The 18,696-nt window shown below is 37.9% G+C and overlaps 1 protein-coding gene across 2 annotated transcripts in view; it reads right to left on the bottom strand.

Annotated features, from left to right (window-relative positions):
- Positions 1-18,696, bottom strand: part of adka (adenosine kinase a) — a 152,806-nt gene that overhangs the window by 129,680 nt on the left and 4,430 nt on the right. For both annotated transcript variants that reach the window (XM_079855205.1, XM_079855204.1), the window contains exon 3: positions 16,581-16,634. In XM_079855205.1, the coding sequence (XP_079711331.1) occupies positions 16,581-16,634 (54 nt within the window). The remainder of the gene's footprint in view (positions 1-16,580; positions 16,635-18,696) is intronic.

The raw sequence follows: 18,696 nt of genomic DNA, 5'->3' as shown, positions 1-18,696 counted from the left end.
AACAAGAACAATGAGACAGCTTACTCTAAACGCTGAAGTGAGACGCTCTGCTCTGCCAGTGACATTGTTTGCAGAGAAGACCTCTAATGAAGGAAGAATAAAGCACTTTACTAATGCAGGCCATATTCTAAACAGAACTGACAGCTTCTCACAGAACCGCTGCCTTGATGACAGCCGACACCACACACGTTATCATACAAAACTAACAATAACAAGCACTTAAATACTCATTAGCAGGCCGATATAAAACACCCTGCCAGAGCCGTGTCCAGATAGCGAGAGATATAGTCAAGAATTTTGAAGGATAAGAGAGTGAAAGGGCTGTAAATAAAACAAGCCAAGCGGTGTGTGTGTCTAAGTCTACGTCTGAGCTCACAGCTCCTCAATGATTCATGGAGATCCTTCAGAATGCCTTATGATGAACCGTTCAGTAGTGGTTTGGGAGAGTGCTGGTTAACGGAGCCGAGATTCGATGCACCGAATTCACAATATGACCCCAGCTGTTTTACACTAGAGAGGACAACTGACAAATAAATAAGCCTTTGTCTGTAAACATGGGTTTGTGTAAGTCCAAAGTTCCATGAGGGATGGCTGGAAAACACTCAAGGGTGAAGCAGAGGAGATCATTAAAGAGCAGAAACACTTTACTGGGAACAGTTTGTTTTGTGAGTAATCACGCCACTGAATAATAAACTGAAGTGCGTGTTGAAGTTCATGCCAAATTGTTAAGATGCGGTGAGGAACTCTGCAATAGCTATTGTAGTGACACTTTTTGTGGAAAGTTACATCTAATTTTTTAATCAAATGAGAAATTATGCTGACAGCAAATGTGATCTTCCAAATGGGATTATTTTTTCCCACAGTAACACAAAAGGGAAATTTTGAAGAATGTCCTGGTCGCTCTTTTCCATGCAATTAAAATGAATGTGACTTTATGAAAGCACACAAAAGCACCTTAAAAACCACACACACATTAAACTTTCTATTCATCAAAGAATCATGAAAAACAAAATAATAATCATGGTTCACAAACATATTTAGTAGCACAACTGTTGTTGATAACATTGAAATGTTTCTTGAGCACCAAATCAGCATATTTGAATGATTTGTGAAAACGTAATGGCTGCTGAAAATTCAGCTTTGCCATCACAGAACTGAAATCAGGGCTCAACAATAGGGTCTGCCCGGTGGAAAGATGCTTGGGACAGTTGAAGGACATGTCACTTGCCCGATCGGATCATTGCTGCACCGTTACGAAAGTTTATCATTTGCACATTTAAATATTCACATGCAAAAAGATGTGAAAGAACTCGATTCTGTTTTGTGCATGTACAAGTCTGAAGCACACACCCAGAAAGCCACTCAGACAGCGCACAAATACTGAATCGAGTTCTTTCACATAGTCTTGTGCTTGACGGGACAAATTCATACAAAATTATGTCAAAATACTCATCTTGGAGAGTATCCTCGTAAACACAGTTGGTTATGTCTTAAGTGAACATAAACGGTTGAGAAATAAAATGCATGTGTAACAGTAAATTTGATCCGGGCATTCGGGCTTAAAGTGACAGCAACCTAATAATAAAGCTGCTGCTGTCTGTGTCATTAATGTTAAACAACAATGGACAAAAAAAAAAAAAAAAGATTCACTTCTTACTGCTCGACAAAATAACTTTTACAACTTTAAGGATTAATCTATATTTAATTTATACAGTTATGCATTTTGCGAATTTTTTCCTGCCTAAATTTGTTAGTTACCACCACATTGCCCAATTGATAAGAGCTGCCATTTCTGTTGCATATGAGAAACATCAAATGGCGTGGAACAAAGTGGAACAAAACAGCGCTACTCATTTGAGCTGCGCTGCATGGACCGTTTATTTGCCCAGAGCAATAAAAGCGCAGTGCAAGCTCAGAACAGGTACTCGCATTCTGCATTGAGTTTTTTACGAGCTGCCATGGCTGCGCGGCTCAAACGTACTCTCTGCAACCGGTTACAAAGCGTTAAATGCTGTTGTTGGTTATTTAAAAATATTATTCATTTATTTAATTATGGGCTGTTAATCGTTGTAAAACTTCACGGTTTGTGGGACATCAATTGTTTTATCAAATAAACGCAGCCTTGGTGAGCATACAATTCTTTAATAACATTAAAAATGAAAAGAAAAAGACTCAAATTAAAGCTATTCACTAATAATCCCTTTCAGAGAACTGTAAATCATCTGTTAGCAGTGGATGCATTTTGTGAACCAAACCAAACGATTGACTGAAAAGATACAACTCGAAAAGAATGATTAATTCATAGATCTGGCAACCCTACCTCTCTGGTGAACTCTCATGAATGAGCATTTTCAGTGAATCAATTAAATATCAGTCTGTTCCTCACACACACAACTACTGAATAGATTCAGAATAATTCAGAACACAATATTTAAAATATTTTCTCCTATTATGTTTCACTGGACAAAAAAAAAAAAAAAAACATCCAGTGTAAATTATCCCGAAATGTTATTTTTTTAGGTAAGTAAATGCAGTGAATGTCAGATATGTTGTATTCATCCAAAAGTGCTTAAGAGAGACCGTCTGGACTGGGATGCACATAGGTGCATGTCTATACAGCACTGAGCGTTCTATTAAAGATTTATATAGCATCTGTTAGAACTATTGACATACAACCATGACCTCAGAAAGAGCTGCCTTGTTTTCCCATTTGAAATCATGGCAAGCGTTTTCTTCTTTGTCAAACAAATTCTGCAGAGGCTGAATCAGGAGTGAGCCAACACATGTCCTCACGTATACATGAATACAGACACTTATACATATAGGCTATAGAAAAAAAACATGCACACACACGGACACAGTCAGGATTAATGGCAGGGAACAAATTTAACCTGCTGTTGGGTGGTCGTGAAAAGTCTGGATAAACTTTTGACTGCCGAGCATATCTGAATTATGAAGTGAAATAGATGGGTTCATTTATTTGGAAATGCACATACCAGGTGGCAAGAGCGTGGGACATTATTAATGTAGCTGTCATGTAAATTCCACATAAACACAGGAACAGAGAGGAAATGTACAATTTACAAGCATCTCACTGACCGAAGCCACAAAGCAGCCATTCATTCGCCAGGGCTGCACGTTTAAATAGAAACAAGGTGGTCAAATGGTTTCACGTCATCGTTAGCCTTTCAATAAACAAGTGAATTATACAGGTCTGTCACAAAACTGACTCATGGTTTTAATTTAACACAGGAAATGTATACTTTGGAGACAAAAAAAACAACAACAACGTCAACTTTTACATTTAATGCAGTCACATTTGCTATAAAAAGTGCATGGAACTTGTGTGATAATGCTTGAAACTCAGCAGAGTTTGCGTTTAAATTATAGAGAACAAATCAGAGATGTATGAATTGAAGCTCAAGCACTGCGGGCTGGTGCGTGACGATCCAGAGCAGAGTGCAGCTTTTGTCGGCGGCTGGGCAGCGGCCTCTCTCTCTCTCTTTCTCTCTCCCCAGATGAGTCATTAACAGGCAGGCAGAACCAAGTGTCCTGACTTTAAATGCCACCCTCTAAAAATAAACCCACAACTGCAGCCTGACTAATGTCTCCATCAGTATTCTCTGTTCCTGGCCTGCATGCTAGCTTAAATGCTAACCTGCACAAGTACTTTTTCCACAGGAGGGGGGACCACCATCTTGCCCTCTCTCAGTGTTAATCATAACACGCTTGGAAATTTACGCCTTCTTTTACACATTTCTCTGAGGGTGTTCTTTACACATACCTAGTAGGGAGGGGATCTGCTTCCTCACATAGTCATAAGTTTTGAAAAAGCTGTAACAGCTTTGAAAGGTGTAGAAAGCCTTGTGTTCCACAGTATATATGGGTGTTTCTTAAACTACTAGCACTTTAATGTCCCAGGGGTTGATTTGTATTCAAATGAAAAGATTTGAACATTTCTGTTTTTGTGAAAGTCACATTAATACTCACTTGGAAACTTTTTACCATGCCTTCATTTTTTTGTAGAGAGTTTGAATGTAGAGTTTAATGTTTTACCATTGTCCAAGGCCCAGATTTTTAATCTAAAAAAAGTCTATCATAAAATAGGAATCATTACGTTTTAAAAAAACATGATTAATTAAACGGAGTAAAATAATCTAACTTTATTTCTAGTGTGGAAATAATTTTCACAATTGCACATTTTTACACAAATTGTGGTGTGGTTACATCCTAAAATTTTGCCCTTAATAAAGTTTTATGAAAAGTTAGTCTTGAAAAGCATGCTTGATATGAAATGAGACATGACAAAAATTAAGTCAAATATCATTTGTGAAAAGCAGTTTCCAATTACACTATAATTGACAAATTAAAAAAAAATTACTGTATATAAAATACATAAAATGCTATGTAATTAATCTTAGAAAGACAAAGTAGTCATTTATTTCCATAAATCAGGGATTCTTAAACATAGTCAGCTGCTCCCCTTTGATGTGAAATACCCCTAAGAGTTAATATTCCAAAAAATGTAACAACACATTGGCATGGTCATGCTTCTCTGATGCTGGTTATTGGTCAATGACATGCGGATGCCAGCAAATAAATAAAGTCTTTTGTGCTTTATTTAGACTGCTTTTATTTTAACCCTCTTTAGTTCCTTCACGAACCCCAGTTTTGGGAAACCCTTCCATAAATGATTGAAATGTCATTTTGTAGAGGGTCCACAGGTCCAAAATTACCCATAGTTCAAGAAACACCTATAAAACATGACACCCTGAATATTCAATAATCCTCAGAGGACTTTCATCCTTTTAAAGAGCAACAAAAGGCAACTCCGCAAAGGAAAAACCAAACATGCAAGATTGATGTAGAATAAAGATGGGTCTCATGTTGAGGTGAAAGAGGAGGGGAGGTTCCTCTGGGCAGAGGACGATAAGAACCCTCCATTCAAATAAGGTTACATAAGACATGAAACAGTGCGGTTAAGCCAGCCCTTATGTGGAATGCAGTGGTTGACGTGCATGCCTACATGGCCCTTTACATCTGAATCGCAGACAGACAGAGTGTCTACGGCCTCCTGTGAGGGCCTCTTCCCCACCGGACCACATTCACCATGTTAATGGAGAGAGATGGAGAGGACTTAATAAAGCTTGGTGGGACACCTGCTCCTAGTCATCCACATTGGGGAATCTGAGCAGACTGGGTGTTTATTTCACACAAGGGGACTCCAGCGGATTGGAATCGAACGCACACACACACACACACACACACAGGGGCTCACAGGATTTGGGCTTGAATAACTGTTTTTCAGCACCTTGGAGCACAGACGGCGAGGGGCCCTGCTCTCAGAGGGCTTAAGGAGTCCTGCTCAAAAGCAGCAGCTGCCTCGGGACCTTTCCCCCTCGCAGGGGCCCAGGGGATCACGTGGCTCGGCTACAATCAAGAGCCTTTTAACCATTTAATCATTTAGCAGAGAGCACACACATATCATTCTCCACCCTAAACAGCTGTCATGGGCCATCCTGAGCCGCTGAAACCAGAGGACGTCATTAACCGCCATAAAACGTGCTCTGAAACAAGTTAGTATTTTATATCTGACACAAAGTTATCCCATGGGATGCTACTCAATCAATGTCAGGACGTCCTGGGTAAAGAGCTTTTGATGTGTACAACTGATAAATTGCAGTCTGCAAAAAAAAACAAGGCTGTGTGAGCTGCAATACGAGTTCGTTTAAATAAATATCCAACAGCAACTAATGGGTAGTTGACATTAAATACTGTTGGAAAGCTGTACTGTGGTATGATGTGTTACACCTCATTTAAAACAACCAGCATAATGCTTTTTTAAATAATACTAATAATGTCAATTGTGTCATTAAAAATTGTAAGAATATTATTAAAAAGAATTAAGAATATTTATATATACAAGTATACACGCTTTTTCTTCACACAGTCCCTACATGTGTGCCTGGGCGTTAAAATGGTATCTGCATTTATCAACGGTATACATTTTTCAATAACAACAGAAAAAATGTCCGATGTAACGCTCAATATTTGATCTCAAAATGCATTCAAATGTAATTGTAAATAGACATAAATGCGACACCAGCAAGTCAGTAAATGTTGCTATAAGTCTGCGTGTTCTTCGTGTTTATGTGTGTGAATGAGTGCCGTAGTTGCACATGACACATGAACTTCATCTCCAGAACTGCTGCTTCTGTGAGTCACTTCATAAGCTTTTCATTTGAGAGAAAAAACTGTCAAGCCCAGTTCAACTTGAAGACATTATGACAGAAATATATTACTATTGTATATTCTTAAAGTAATTATAATAATATTATTTATATATTAATTTTTTTATCATACAACCAAGATATTTTTTCACGTTTTAATTTATACCAATTGTCGTTTTGCAGCATCTTATTTGACAAAAAATAAAAAATAATATGTTAACTTATAGTAAAATGTTAACTTGACTACATTTTAAAAGATTGATTAAATTGTAAAAGTTTTATTAATTAATTTAATTAGACACTGTTTTTGATAAATTTGTATTAAATCATAAAACAAAATCCAGAAGAAAAAAAAAATAAAATAAAAATTTGGAAAACACAGATTGAATAAAATGGATTTCATGGGCCCTAAATAAAAAGGTGGCTTACTCTGTGGAGTTTCATTGTGAACAAACAAGATATATTTACATTCATACTCAAGGTCTATGTAATCAAAACTAACAAAAATGTATTGAATTTACAGACCACAGTAACATCTAAAATGTACAATACTCATTTGCCAACAGAAATCAGGACTTCAAAAACTCTACAAAACTAAGGGAAGATCTTGAAGACAAGCATTTGCTCCACATGAATTCTCAGTCGAAATCACTCGAGAGGACAGTTTTCCATTTGATTGGCACTGGAGGCTATATTTAGACAAACAGCTAACAGACGCACTGGGATGCGCTCAAACAATGCAGGACGACACCGAATGTAAAAGCGCCCGTCAATCCTCGTTTCAACAGAGTCATCTGGTGCGGCAATTCTTCCAGACCTTCAGGAATTAGAAGTGTGATCAATGGATATATATTTCCCCCTCTTTTCTCCCTCTCTTGGGTGAGGCCACTAATCAGCAACACCAAGCTTTGCAACATGGTTTGTTTAATTATTCTGGCAGTTTACAAGGAGACTGAGGACTTCATGGGAAAAAAAAGTGGGGAGGGAGCGGATGGGTGCGAAAAATGGTAATAAATATTGCTGTTCCAGCCCTAATTAAATTGTTCAGTAATTTCTCAACACAAAAGAGAACACAGTTTATCTGTTTAAAATCAATAGCCCATTTCACGGTGAGCCACGTCCCTGCAAGACGACAGTGTCATTACTTATTCTGTTCTCTAAGCTTCCACTGTGCTTGTTCTCCCAAGGTTGAATCTGTTATTTTTCCCCTTGTTTAAGGAGAGTGAGAGAGTGGGAAAGAGAGAAAAAGAGAGAGAACGAGAGAGGGGGGGGGGGGAGCAGAGTCAATAATAATTCCTCTTTTATAAATGGATGGATTTGGCTGTCAGGGGACAGCTTTTCAAATGCAGTGTCTCAGCTCTCTCAATGACTCTCAAGTAATGTCTACAGAGCCACTCACGCACAAATAAGATCATTAAAAGCACTGATTACCTCTGAGCCTTCACCACTCATCTTTAAAATATTCTTTACTCTGACAAGTGGAAAGCCAATTTAAACTGAGATGTTAAAATGAGCCGAATGTGATGTGCTGCAGAGGACACCGTCTTCCAAAACAATTCCGAGGCGGCCCGATGACTGATTACCCAACCGCTTATTTGTTTTGAAACAATTACTGGTAATCATATTGATGTTTATGCGCGGTGCCCTTTCTGAGAAGTAAAACTCTGCTTTGTAATTACATCACTGGAATCTAATCAAGAGGAGATAAACCTTCACCTATGCTAACAACATATTAAAATGCAAATCAGCGCAGTTGCGGATTCGTGCGCACTCGTGGGTCTAATTATCCCGTGATGTCACAGACGCGGTCCTTGTGTTCTGTTTCCTTGGCAATCTATCAATCTGAATCTGCTCATTAACTTTACAAATATTAACGATGAGACGTACAAATCAGAAATAATCGTTTTTTGATGAGCGGCACAGGTGCAGACGAAGCTCGGTGGAAACATGACATCATCGTCGCCCTTTCAGACAGACAAAATTGAGTCCTGAAGCTGAGTAGGACTCGCATTACCAGATCGCCCTGAGGTAGCGCTACTGAGGTCAGAAGGCACGACCCCTCGCACACCGTTGTGACTTAGACCCTTGGTCTACCCGGAGAGGATGTGTATGTGGTGGCAGTCTAGGTTTCAATTAGACAGAGTTTGAAAGCAGACAGATGGTGTGAGAAAGACAGTCCTCTGCTCTTCAAACCTGAAGTAAAAAGACTGCCCTTGGCTGATCTCTAAGGAGACACATGGGATGATCTGTTGAGCTATGATGTTCCATGTCAATAATTCATATCCATGCAGAGAACACCACACAGCCTAATGTGAACCATCTACAAGCGCATGACAGCAGTGTTTCATCAGTAATAAAGAAAAAAGGCATTGAAGAATTTTCTAGTCCAATTTACTCCCACAAAATGGCTGTAGGATCTTGGTTTCTGTAAAAGTATGCTCATTTAAGAAACTTTTGGCAGTGAATCAGTCAGAGATAAATGAGGGTAATTACACACATGGCCCAACTGTTTAAATTAGGTTACAAGATGGGCTACAATACTTTTAACTGCTGGGCTAAAACCAATGCTGAAACTGCTGATTTCCCCTAGCAGAATACATGGGCTGTGTTTTTTGTTTGTTTGTTTGTTTGTTTTTTCTTAATAAAAATTCAAATGCTGCACCTCTGATCAACTCCCTAAAAACAAGATAATAAATCAGACAATAAACAGGACAGAACAATACAGTAGATATAAAATCAGGTATTTATTCACCCCCTTGTCATTCCAAACACGTATGACTTAATTTTGTACATGGAACCCAAAAAGAGAAGTTTTGAAGAATGTTCAAGCTGCTCTCTTCCATACAATAAAAGCGTATCGTGAAAAAAAAAGCAAAGAAAAGCAAAGTAATTCAAATGACTTGTGTACTATATTTCAAGTCTTCTGAAGTATGATAGCTTTGTGGAAGGAAAGGAAAAAAACTTAATTTGATAGAATACAGTAAATGTGAATGGTGCCATGTTGAAAAGTGAAGCTTAGACATTATACTATCTCTGAAAAAAATCATAAGAGATTGGCATAAAGGTGAGTAAATGGCAGAATTTTAATCTGAACAAACTATTGATTTGTAATAATAATAATAATATAAACATTTTTATATAAAATTGTATAACATTAAAATATAAAAAATGTATTTGTGATAAATCATAAAAACAAATAGAAATATTACAATATTATATTTTTGTTTTTAATCTGAGCAAACTATTTATTTGTGATTATAAAAATAATATTTTAAACATTATATAAAATTGAATATATAATAGAAAAAGTGTATTTGATCAAACTGTGATAATTATAATGATAAATAATAATAATTTAAACATGTTAACAATTTTTATATAAAATTAGATAAAATTTATAAATATAGCATTTATAGAAAGTATAATGTTAGTTATACAAGTATTCATCTAGAATGGTTTTGCCGAAACTGAAGGAGATGACAGTCATCATCACAGCTATTAAAATCTTAAGAATCGTTCAACAATACCACATTAGGAAAAACTTATTCCTCTACAACACACCCGGCACAATACTTCATTACACACCCAGCATATTTTCCATGATGATAGCTGGCTGACGCTCAAGAGCGCTGTGAGTTACAGCTCCACCTGCAGGAGGACACGCACAGTGCGTTTCAGCAAAACTACAAGCCAGCCAGGACTAGGGGGCAATAGAGTGCAAATAATCATTCAGCTCTGTTGGTAATGAGGTGCTAGGGAGCAGGTCTGAGGTCAGTTTTATAGAGTGATTCGAGATGATTAAAGTCAAAGCTGGGGTTTGTGGCCGTTCAAAACCTGACAGCTCAGTGTACAGAACCAAACACTTAACCAGGAGTGAAGAGGGAACAGCATCTGAATGCTGTCGTAAACATGGCAGGCACGCATGCTTGTAAGGAGAGCGTGGAGCGGGAACAGCCCACTGCCATCAGGCCAGCATTTAGTGCAGCAGGAAAACAGACGGCCTGGCTGGGCTCCATGGCGGCCCACAGCTTAGCAATTAGAGACCTTCCAGCTTTGACTGGAGAACAAACAGACTTTAAAAAAAAAAAAAAAAAACACTCTACCTGACTCCCTGTAACACTTGGCTACAACCCGCCTAATGCATCTCAGCAGAAAAAGATCTATGTTCCCACCTGAGAGGGCAAAGACCAATGGAAAATCCCATAGTGGCCATAAAAGCCAATGTTGCGTTTCTGCGCTGGGCCGCAGTGTACGGTCTGGAGTTTTCCTGGCAGTCAGCTTACTGCCGCCGTAATTCACAGCACATAAATCTAAACAGTCATAACGTACAGCAGAGCTTCAACGATGATGAAGACTGAGAAGAAAGAGCGGGAGAGAGAGAGAGTGACAGACGATATCCTCTCTCTCCTTCCTCAAGATGATTCGAGCAGCGACTGGGCAGAAGTGGATGCAGAGCTGAGAGTTAAGAGGTTACCGCTCGGACATCGAGCCATTAGGGGAAATCACTTAGAGGACTGGCTGCGAAGGGACGGCTGATGGGAAATGAATCAGGCAGGAGCCAGAGTTGGAGTTGGAGCCACAAGGGACCATTGATTCCAAGTCGGACAAGATTCTGGATCCTGTAGACAAACCACCTGCTTTAACCCTCCTGCTTTTTCTCTAAGGTTGAGGTAAGGTCACCGGCCTGACCCCTGGAACATGATCCCGAGGTGTGGCGCTTTATTCGTGCTTCCAGCCAAAGCTGGACGAGCACTGATGCGTGTCTGCCAATGGGAAGGCAGAGTAAGGACGGCTCACACAGGGATAAACTAACAGGGACATACAGTACAGGTTTGTGGCTCATTTAAGTGAACAGCATTTTTTATCCGAGCGTATAGCTCTCGACAGAAGTGTCAGGAACGCAGTTCCGATGATTAATTGTAGCGGTCTCCTCCAACTCTAAGAGTTAAGCATCCCTGCCAATCTATTTTTTTCCTTTCTTTAATGTTGACAAAGCTTTTTGCCCCAAACACTGCTGAGTAAATGTTCATACTGCAAGCGTGCGCAATTTGCAAACAGTTTGTCCCCCTCAAATATACTATTTCCCCCAATCCTCTGTGCACCTGCAATTTAGCTTTCAGTGTGCAACAGCTCTTTTTCCTGCCCGCTCTCAAATAAAGAACAGCGCACTCATCAAAACCAGCTCCATCTGAGACACAGGAAACAGTCAGACTCAGCTCTCTCCGGGGGGAGGCAGATTGCCCACGGGCTGCACAGCGCTAGGACAATCCACAGAACAAAAGGACACAGATCAGAGCCAATGTGTTCTGAGATTGTCTGGGCATTTATGAAATCCAAGTGATGTGTTCTCAATAATTGTTTTAATATATACAATTGACTCCATTCAAGAATTTCAAAACAAATAACTTTAGTCAAGCTTTGCCTTTCAGCCTGGGAAGCAACTCAATTGCCCGTCCCTTGCTAAACAAAACTAATCTGAAATCGGATAAGACTTCCTGTTGTGCACGAGCAAAAGCCACCCTGCGGCATGATGCTGTGTAAAAGTAATACAATGCCTGAGCGTATGCCTCCACCTGCTGGCTGCCCATGGTACTGCACCTGCTGTTCACTAGACCAGGAAGCTGGTCCATACTTTAAAACAGAAGAGTGTATATTGACAGAGCTATATACAGCTAGCATTTTGTGTCCAGATATTTGAACATCACAGGTAAAAATGATAAGCTAACTTAAAAAAAAAATAAAAAAAACAAAACCCAAAAAAGTAACTATAAAGAAAGTCTATCTTTGTCACAAGATGGCAGTGTGAGTTTAAACCTCCTGGTTTATGCAGTGATCAAGTTTTTTTCTGGTTACCATGGCTCATTCCCTTATCCCTTATATATATATTAATATATACAGTATATATTCCATGAACATAGACAAAACCGACAGATGGAAAGGTCAATAAATGCACACCATACACTGGCTATAGAAAATAAACTACTGCATATGAACATCAAACCCCGTCTGAAGACCGCCATAACAGAAGTACAGTGATCGGTGATTACGCTCTGCTGCCTCAGGGCCTTGGAAATCACACAGGGACCGATGAATGCCAACTTATGCCCAGGCCGTCTTCAGCAAAATGTCAGAGCATCTGTCTGTGGTAAAAAACTCAAGCGCTGTTCAGTCCAAATGACCCAGAATGTAAATGAACAGCATTATGCAATGCAATATTTCAGCAGTAAGCTCTGAGTGAGAGCGTGTGCAATACTGTGAATTGTAGTTATGGCTAAAGGCCGATGTTTGGCACAACGCACTGCAAACCCTTAAACTCTGATTAGTATATTCACAAAATAAAGTGCCTTATTTCTGACCAAGCAGTAGAAACAAAAGCTAAATTTATCCCTACAATTAGGGATGCATATTTTTAAAATTCTATACTACTGTAGAATTCTCATTCTGGCTGACACCAGCCAATAATTATTTTTATGATTTGGCCAATAATAATAAAAAATTACAAGACAAAAAATAACTATTTATTTAATATTTATTTTAATCCGTTTACACGACACAGTTTTTCAACTGAAAACAGAAAACTTTTCAGTCGTTCTGGTCATTCATTGAAACGACAACGGTGTTTTGGTGGCCTGAGAACGCACACTTTGAATTAGCCTAGGTTTCAAAGTGCAAGTTTTTGAAAAAGGTTTGTGAAAGCGATACCGTTATCATCTCTGTGTAAACGTAAATCTGTGAAAACGGTGACAGCGTGCACATGTGTATTTAAGCATTACAACATGTACAGAAAGAAATATGGATATTCATTTTATGATTTGCACTGAAAATTTTCATTGAACAGTGTCATTAAATTGCTACTTTTTTGTTATATGAAAGCAGAGGTAATCTAAATGTAAAAATAAAGGAAACGGTCATGCAAAAATCTGAACAGTTCTACAATCAACAAAAAAAAGATTACACTATTGATCTTAGTGTGGGTCAAAGAAAAACAACTGGTTTTGAGATCAAGTTAAATATGCTTTAAATTCACAGGCGAATCATATATAGAAGGTTTATCAAGTGTCGTGAATAATGAAGAGAGTGTCTGGCCTCTCCACCTGTTATGTTCCTTGCTGGCTGTTTGCCTTAGTGTCAGTCAGGCCAACATCTCTGATAAGGACAATGAAAAACAACGGAATGGGAAAGGATTCAAAACAGTGCAGAGTCACCAAATCAGACCATTTCGACCTGAAGCAGTCACAAATATATATATAAAAAAACACATTGTTGTACATACTGTACATGAAATGCATGCAAGTGGTTAAAAAACAGCGCAATGAATCGACTGTTAAGGTCATAGAAAGAAGTGACACATTCAGAGCAGCCACAACAATAGGCGCTTTGGATCAAATTCTTGAAGGTTTAGTGGTTGATATACGCCTCCGCACTGCTTTAGACAGATTACAGGTCTTTTCTAACTTTTGTGTGTTTTTTTGAGTCGGCTTGGACCATTTTAAGCATCTTTGAATTCTTTAAACACAGTGGGGTGTCGGGTGGTCCTTGCTTTCTCTCAGTGATAAGCCACATTCATTTCTCTTCATACAAGGCCAATGAAGAGAGGCCTACAGCTTCAAACATAATACTCGGTGAGAAGTGCTTTAGCTCCCACCAGAATCACCTCAAGCAACCTGCATTAGGAATCTCAAGACAGCAAAGCAACATTTCATGACCGAATCAATCATTTAGCATGGTTTGAAGTTACTGGCCCACAAGAGATAATCATTAGCAAAATTAATATCTCACAGGCATAAGCCAGGAAGGAACAGCCCAATGAGTTACGGATTGTTTCAAGAGTGATGAACGGCCCTCTCGTGATCATATGTTTTACATTGTGCATGCTGAAGTGATTGCATTGTTGAGGTTTGCACACAGAGAGAGGAAGAGCACAGCGCAGCTGAGTAAACCAATAGAGGGGCAAAAGGTCTCCGTCTGACCCATGTCTTTCAGCTCAATCTCGACTTAAACACTAAAATCTATGAATCCAAACAAAAACAACCCTACAACCTTTGGAAAGCATTTCTGAGAACTTGTTACACACAAACAGAGTCTGATTTGGACAGCCAAACATTTCCTAATATGACCGTAGTGTTTTGGAAAACATTTAAAAAAAAAAAAAAAACTAAAGCGTAAGTCATCATGTGTTCCTTGTTTATGTTTAACATTTACATAATAGTTACCATAGATACACATCATAAACAAATGGTGGATAAGAAAAAATTCCTTCTTTCTTGATTGTTTTAAAGTGAATGTTCACCAAATAAATAAATAAAATATGTTATTAACCCTTATGTTGTTCTCATATGACATTATGGTGACACTTGTCTTTACAGTAAGGCTGAATTAATCTATGAAATATGTTCTACTTTTGCAATAGCAATAAGCCTACTTTTAGGCTTATTAGGCTACGTTTAAGCTCTGTTCATTCCAGCATCCACTTGCCGCCTTCTGACCAAACATAATTGGACATCAACAATTTCCAAACTTAGATGACTGAGGAGGAGTATACTGGGTAAAAATGAAGTTCTCAAAACTAACTACACTGAAGGAAAACAAGTTAAATATATCACAAATTGCATGCAATTACTTGCAGTAAACAATACATCCGTTCTACTTCTTAAGGCTTTCAAGCTGACTCTTAAGATCATTACCAAAAGCAGGACATACTGTCTCTATCAAGTAAAAGCACTCTAGCCACTCAGAAATGGCAGCGGAATCAAGTGCAGATCTGATCTGGATTGTGCTAAAGCAGCAGAATGGTGCAAATCAGCCTTTTAGGATGCAACTATGACTATATGATTGATGATGTTCAGACAAAAGTGCCTGTTGCCCTAAAGCTACTGCAAGTTCCTGATTCTGAAAATCACATACTGAATCACTATCTATGAGGGTCTAATCATTATGGGACACTGCTGAGTCCAAAGAGTACAATTTCAGGCTCATCAAATAGCAGCCTTCACACATGATTAGTTCAAGGAAAGTGGGATCAGATGAATCCAGCCGTCTGAACATTATTCAAAGTTGTCAGTATCCTACTAATGCGCTAAACATCCCTCTAATCTTTGCATTAAAGAGAATCAATCATTTAGATCAAAAGCTAATCAACATGGTGTAACATCAATACACAAGATGGCAACAAAACTACAATGGTGCTTTGTAATGCATTGTACAGGCACTTCCCTCCTGAGGAGATCTCACATCCTCTAAAGATGAAGCATATGTTGGTATACAGGCATGTGAACAGAATAATTAAACACATGCATGGTCCTAAATAAGGAATTACTCTAGAGAAGTAGATTAGGCCACATGCCAGTAAAGCTATTCTCATGAACACTAGACTTCACATCACATGATGTAAAAAGTAAAAAACAAAAAAAAAACAAAAAAAAAAACAATGATGGCCTATAATCAGTCGTCAATATCACTGAACATACCAAAATGTCGAAAACAAACACTGGGTCTCATTCACTAAGCATGAGTATGCACAAATTTGTGCGTGAAATGAGCGTACAGACGATTTTAAGAGCAAATCACGATTCACCAAAAGTGTTGTAATAATATGGATTCTAAATTTACGAAAAAATATAGGAACAACTGAAATCACACGTATGCAAAAAGCACGTACTCTGTACGACCATATAATCGTGTTAAGTTATATTTCATCCTAACACGACTATAATTATATTGAAATATGTTGCATTATTTGTATTATACAGTATAATCCATATATAAAATTATATGATAAAATCAATAAATAATACAATCTAATTTCATCTTTAATACATTTCATCATATAGGCTCCAGTTAAAGAGTAAGATAAGCTACGTCATAGCTTCAGCTGCGAGGTTTCTCTGAATGACGCAGATATAGTACAGAGCAGAGACGAGTGTGTAGTACAGCTGGCTACTGAGAAGTCTGTTATGGGTCTGTATAAAAGGTGTTTATTGTGTTTGAACTGGTGAAAATGGCACACATAGCAATGCTTGAGGATCAGACAAGAGCGCGTCTGCAAACAGCGGCAAGTTTGACGAGAGTAACGAAAGACTGATGAAAGCGTGTGCGGAAAGCCCTCATATGGAGATGGTTTGGGCGTGTTTTGACTAACCTCGTGCACATGGTTCGCTCATTTAGAATACTCCAAATTCGCTAACATCAGAACAATGTTAAGAACAAATTCTTGTGCGCACGAACATGTTGTGAATTAGGCAGAGATTTTTTGTAAGAATTTCTCCTGTGCGTACAAATACGAAACAATCCACGCAATTATAAGTGAATGAGACCCACTAAAGACACTTATATGAGATAAAAGACACTTACATTTCCTTGTGTTTCTCCTCTGCTAAAATCTGGTCATTTGGCTTAAGTCCATACCTGTGAGACACACAAAGAAAATGCATTTTTGTAACTGCAGATTTACTCATCAAGAACAGGAAAATAAATAGCTTTAATTTTTCTAGGTTAAAAATTCTGATTTGAATTCCATTCAGTGACATTAGTGGCATATCATTACGGGTCAAAATATGACCCATTTTGAATTTGTCATGTTTCGTTTTCACTATTCACAATGAACAGCTAAACATTTACTCTCAAACAGATATCGTCATTGAACAATCTACACAGAACAGATCTGTCCACCCATGAGATGAAGACAAGCACATGTGACAGCTTATTTTACTAAGAAGCCTGTAGGTGAAGGCCTTAGGCCTAAGCCAAAATAAAGCTTCTTTTGTTGAGCCATAATCACCTCATCAACTTAAAACATCATTAAGTGAGTCCATTTATGTGCCTGCTTCATTTTAAACTGAACTCAGTGTCTGATTCCATCCAAGAATTGCATTTACAAAACATGGTCAAATATGAGTCATTCGTAATAGAAGAAATAGAACTTGGTGTACATTTAAAAAAGAAAATCATCTGACGGCTCCCTGAAGTCTGTGTTTGTAGTACAAATGTTCAAAACAGTTCATCTAATAAGGTGCAATTTTACATCTGAAAAGAATTATGGAACAAGACATTGACTCATCACAACTATTGGAGGCCTTATTGAGATCACATGACAAGGAAGGACTTGTCCCAGAGTGCCTTCATTTACCCAAGAGTATGAAGCAACAGTAAAATTGTTTGGAGACAAAAGCCAAAAAAAAAGAATGATTTTTGAGTATCACTTACACTACCATTCAAAAGTTGGGCTCGGTAAGATTTTCTTCTTCTTTAAGAAATTAATGCTTTTAATTAGCAAGGACTCAAAGAAGTGGATCAAAGATGATTTTTACAAGTAAATGCTTTTACAAAGTTACAAAAGATTTCTACTTCAAATAAATGCAGTTTTTGAACTTTCTATTCATCAAAGATGAATCCTGTATCCTGAATGAATCGTGAATCAAAGATCCTGTATCATGGTTTTCACAAAACAAATATTAAGCAGCACAACTGTTTTCAACATTGATGATAATAATACAAGATTAATGAGCACTAAATCAGCATATTAGAATGATTTCTGAAGGATCATGTGAGTGGAGTAATGATGCTGAAATTTCAGCTTTGCCATCACAGGAATAAACTACATTTTAAAATATAAAACAGTTATCTTAAATTGTAATAATATTTCAGTCTTACTGTTGTTACTCTATTTTTGATCAAATAAATGCAGCCTTGGTGAGCGTACAAGATTTAAAAAAAAAAATCATTTTCAACTTTTATTTTTGAAGGGTAGGGTATGCATGTAAACTAGTGGGATCTTGGTAGTGATTTTCTCACAAATGAAAAGAAAGGTTGACAAATTAACCAGATAGTCAAACCTTAATTTGACAGCAAAAAATATATTTAAGAGAACATAAGTGACCAAGTGGCATTACTGAAATTTAGTTGTCCTGATGGAGCAATTTTATTTCAGTTTCTCATAGACCAATCAAATTGCTCAAGTCGCTAAAACAATTTTCTATTGCCTTGAAAGTCTTTTTTATATTTGGTGTTTGGTCAATCATGTGCTGGGCCAATTTCTAATCATTAAAAAGGCAGCTTACTGATCTCTCTTAATGCATCTTAGTCATCTATTCTTTGACTCTGCCCTGCAAACATCAGGTCATGCAACTAAACAAACTGCTCTACACTTTGGAATAAATCAAATGGAAATCATTACAGACAAAGTCTGCCACAGGTCCAGCTGTTCTGCCTGAAACAGCAGTTTTAAGATTATTACCCAACCTGTTTGCAAAAGTTTTGCCAGTTAAGATACAACACTACAATGGTAGTTTGACCATTTAAGGAACCTCTATATTTATAGACAAATGTACCTCTAGGTAAATTATATAACATCCAGCATTATGAGAATTTAAATTTGAGCGCCTCATACCTTTTTTCGCATAATGTAGTATAGCACGGATCTTGTTAAATTGAGGTTTAGGATTATTTTTGTTTCAAACAGAGATCATGA

Source organism: Squalius cephalus (genome assembly GCF_949319135.1).
Source record: "Squalius cephalus genome assembly, chromosome: 21".
NCBI classification, from domain to species: Eukaryota; Metazoa; Chordata; class Actinopteri; order Cypriniformes; family Leuciscidae; genus Squalius; species Squalius cephalus.
Note: the sequence above shows the minus strand (reverse complement) of the source record. Positions and strands in the feature narration are given on the sequence as shown.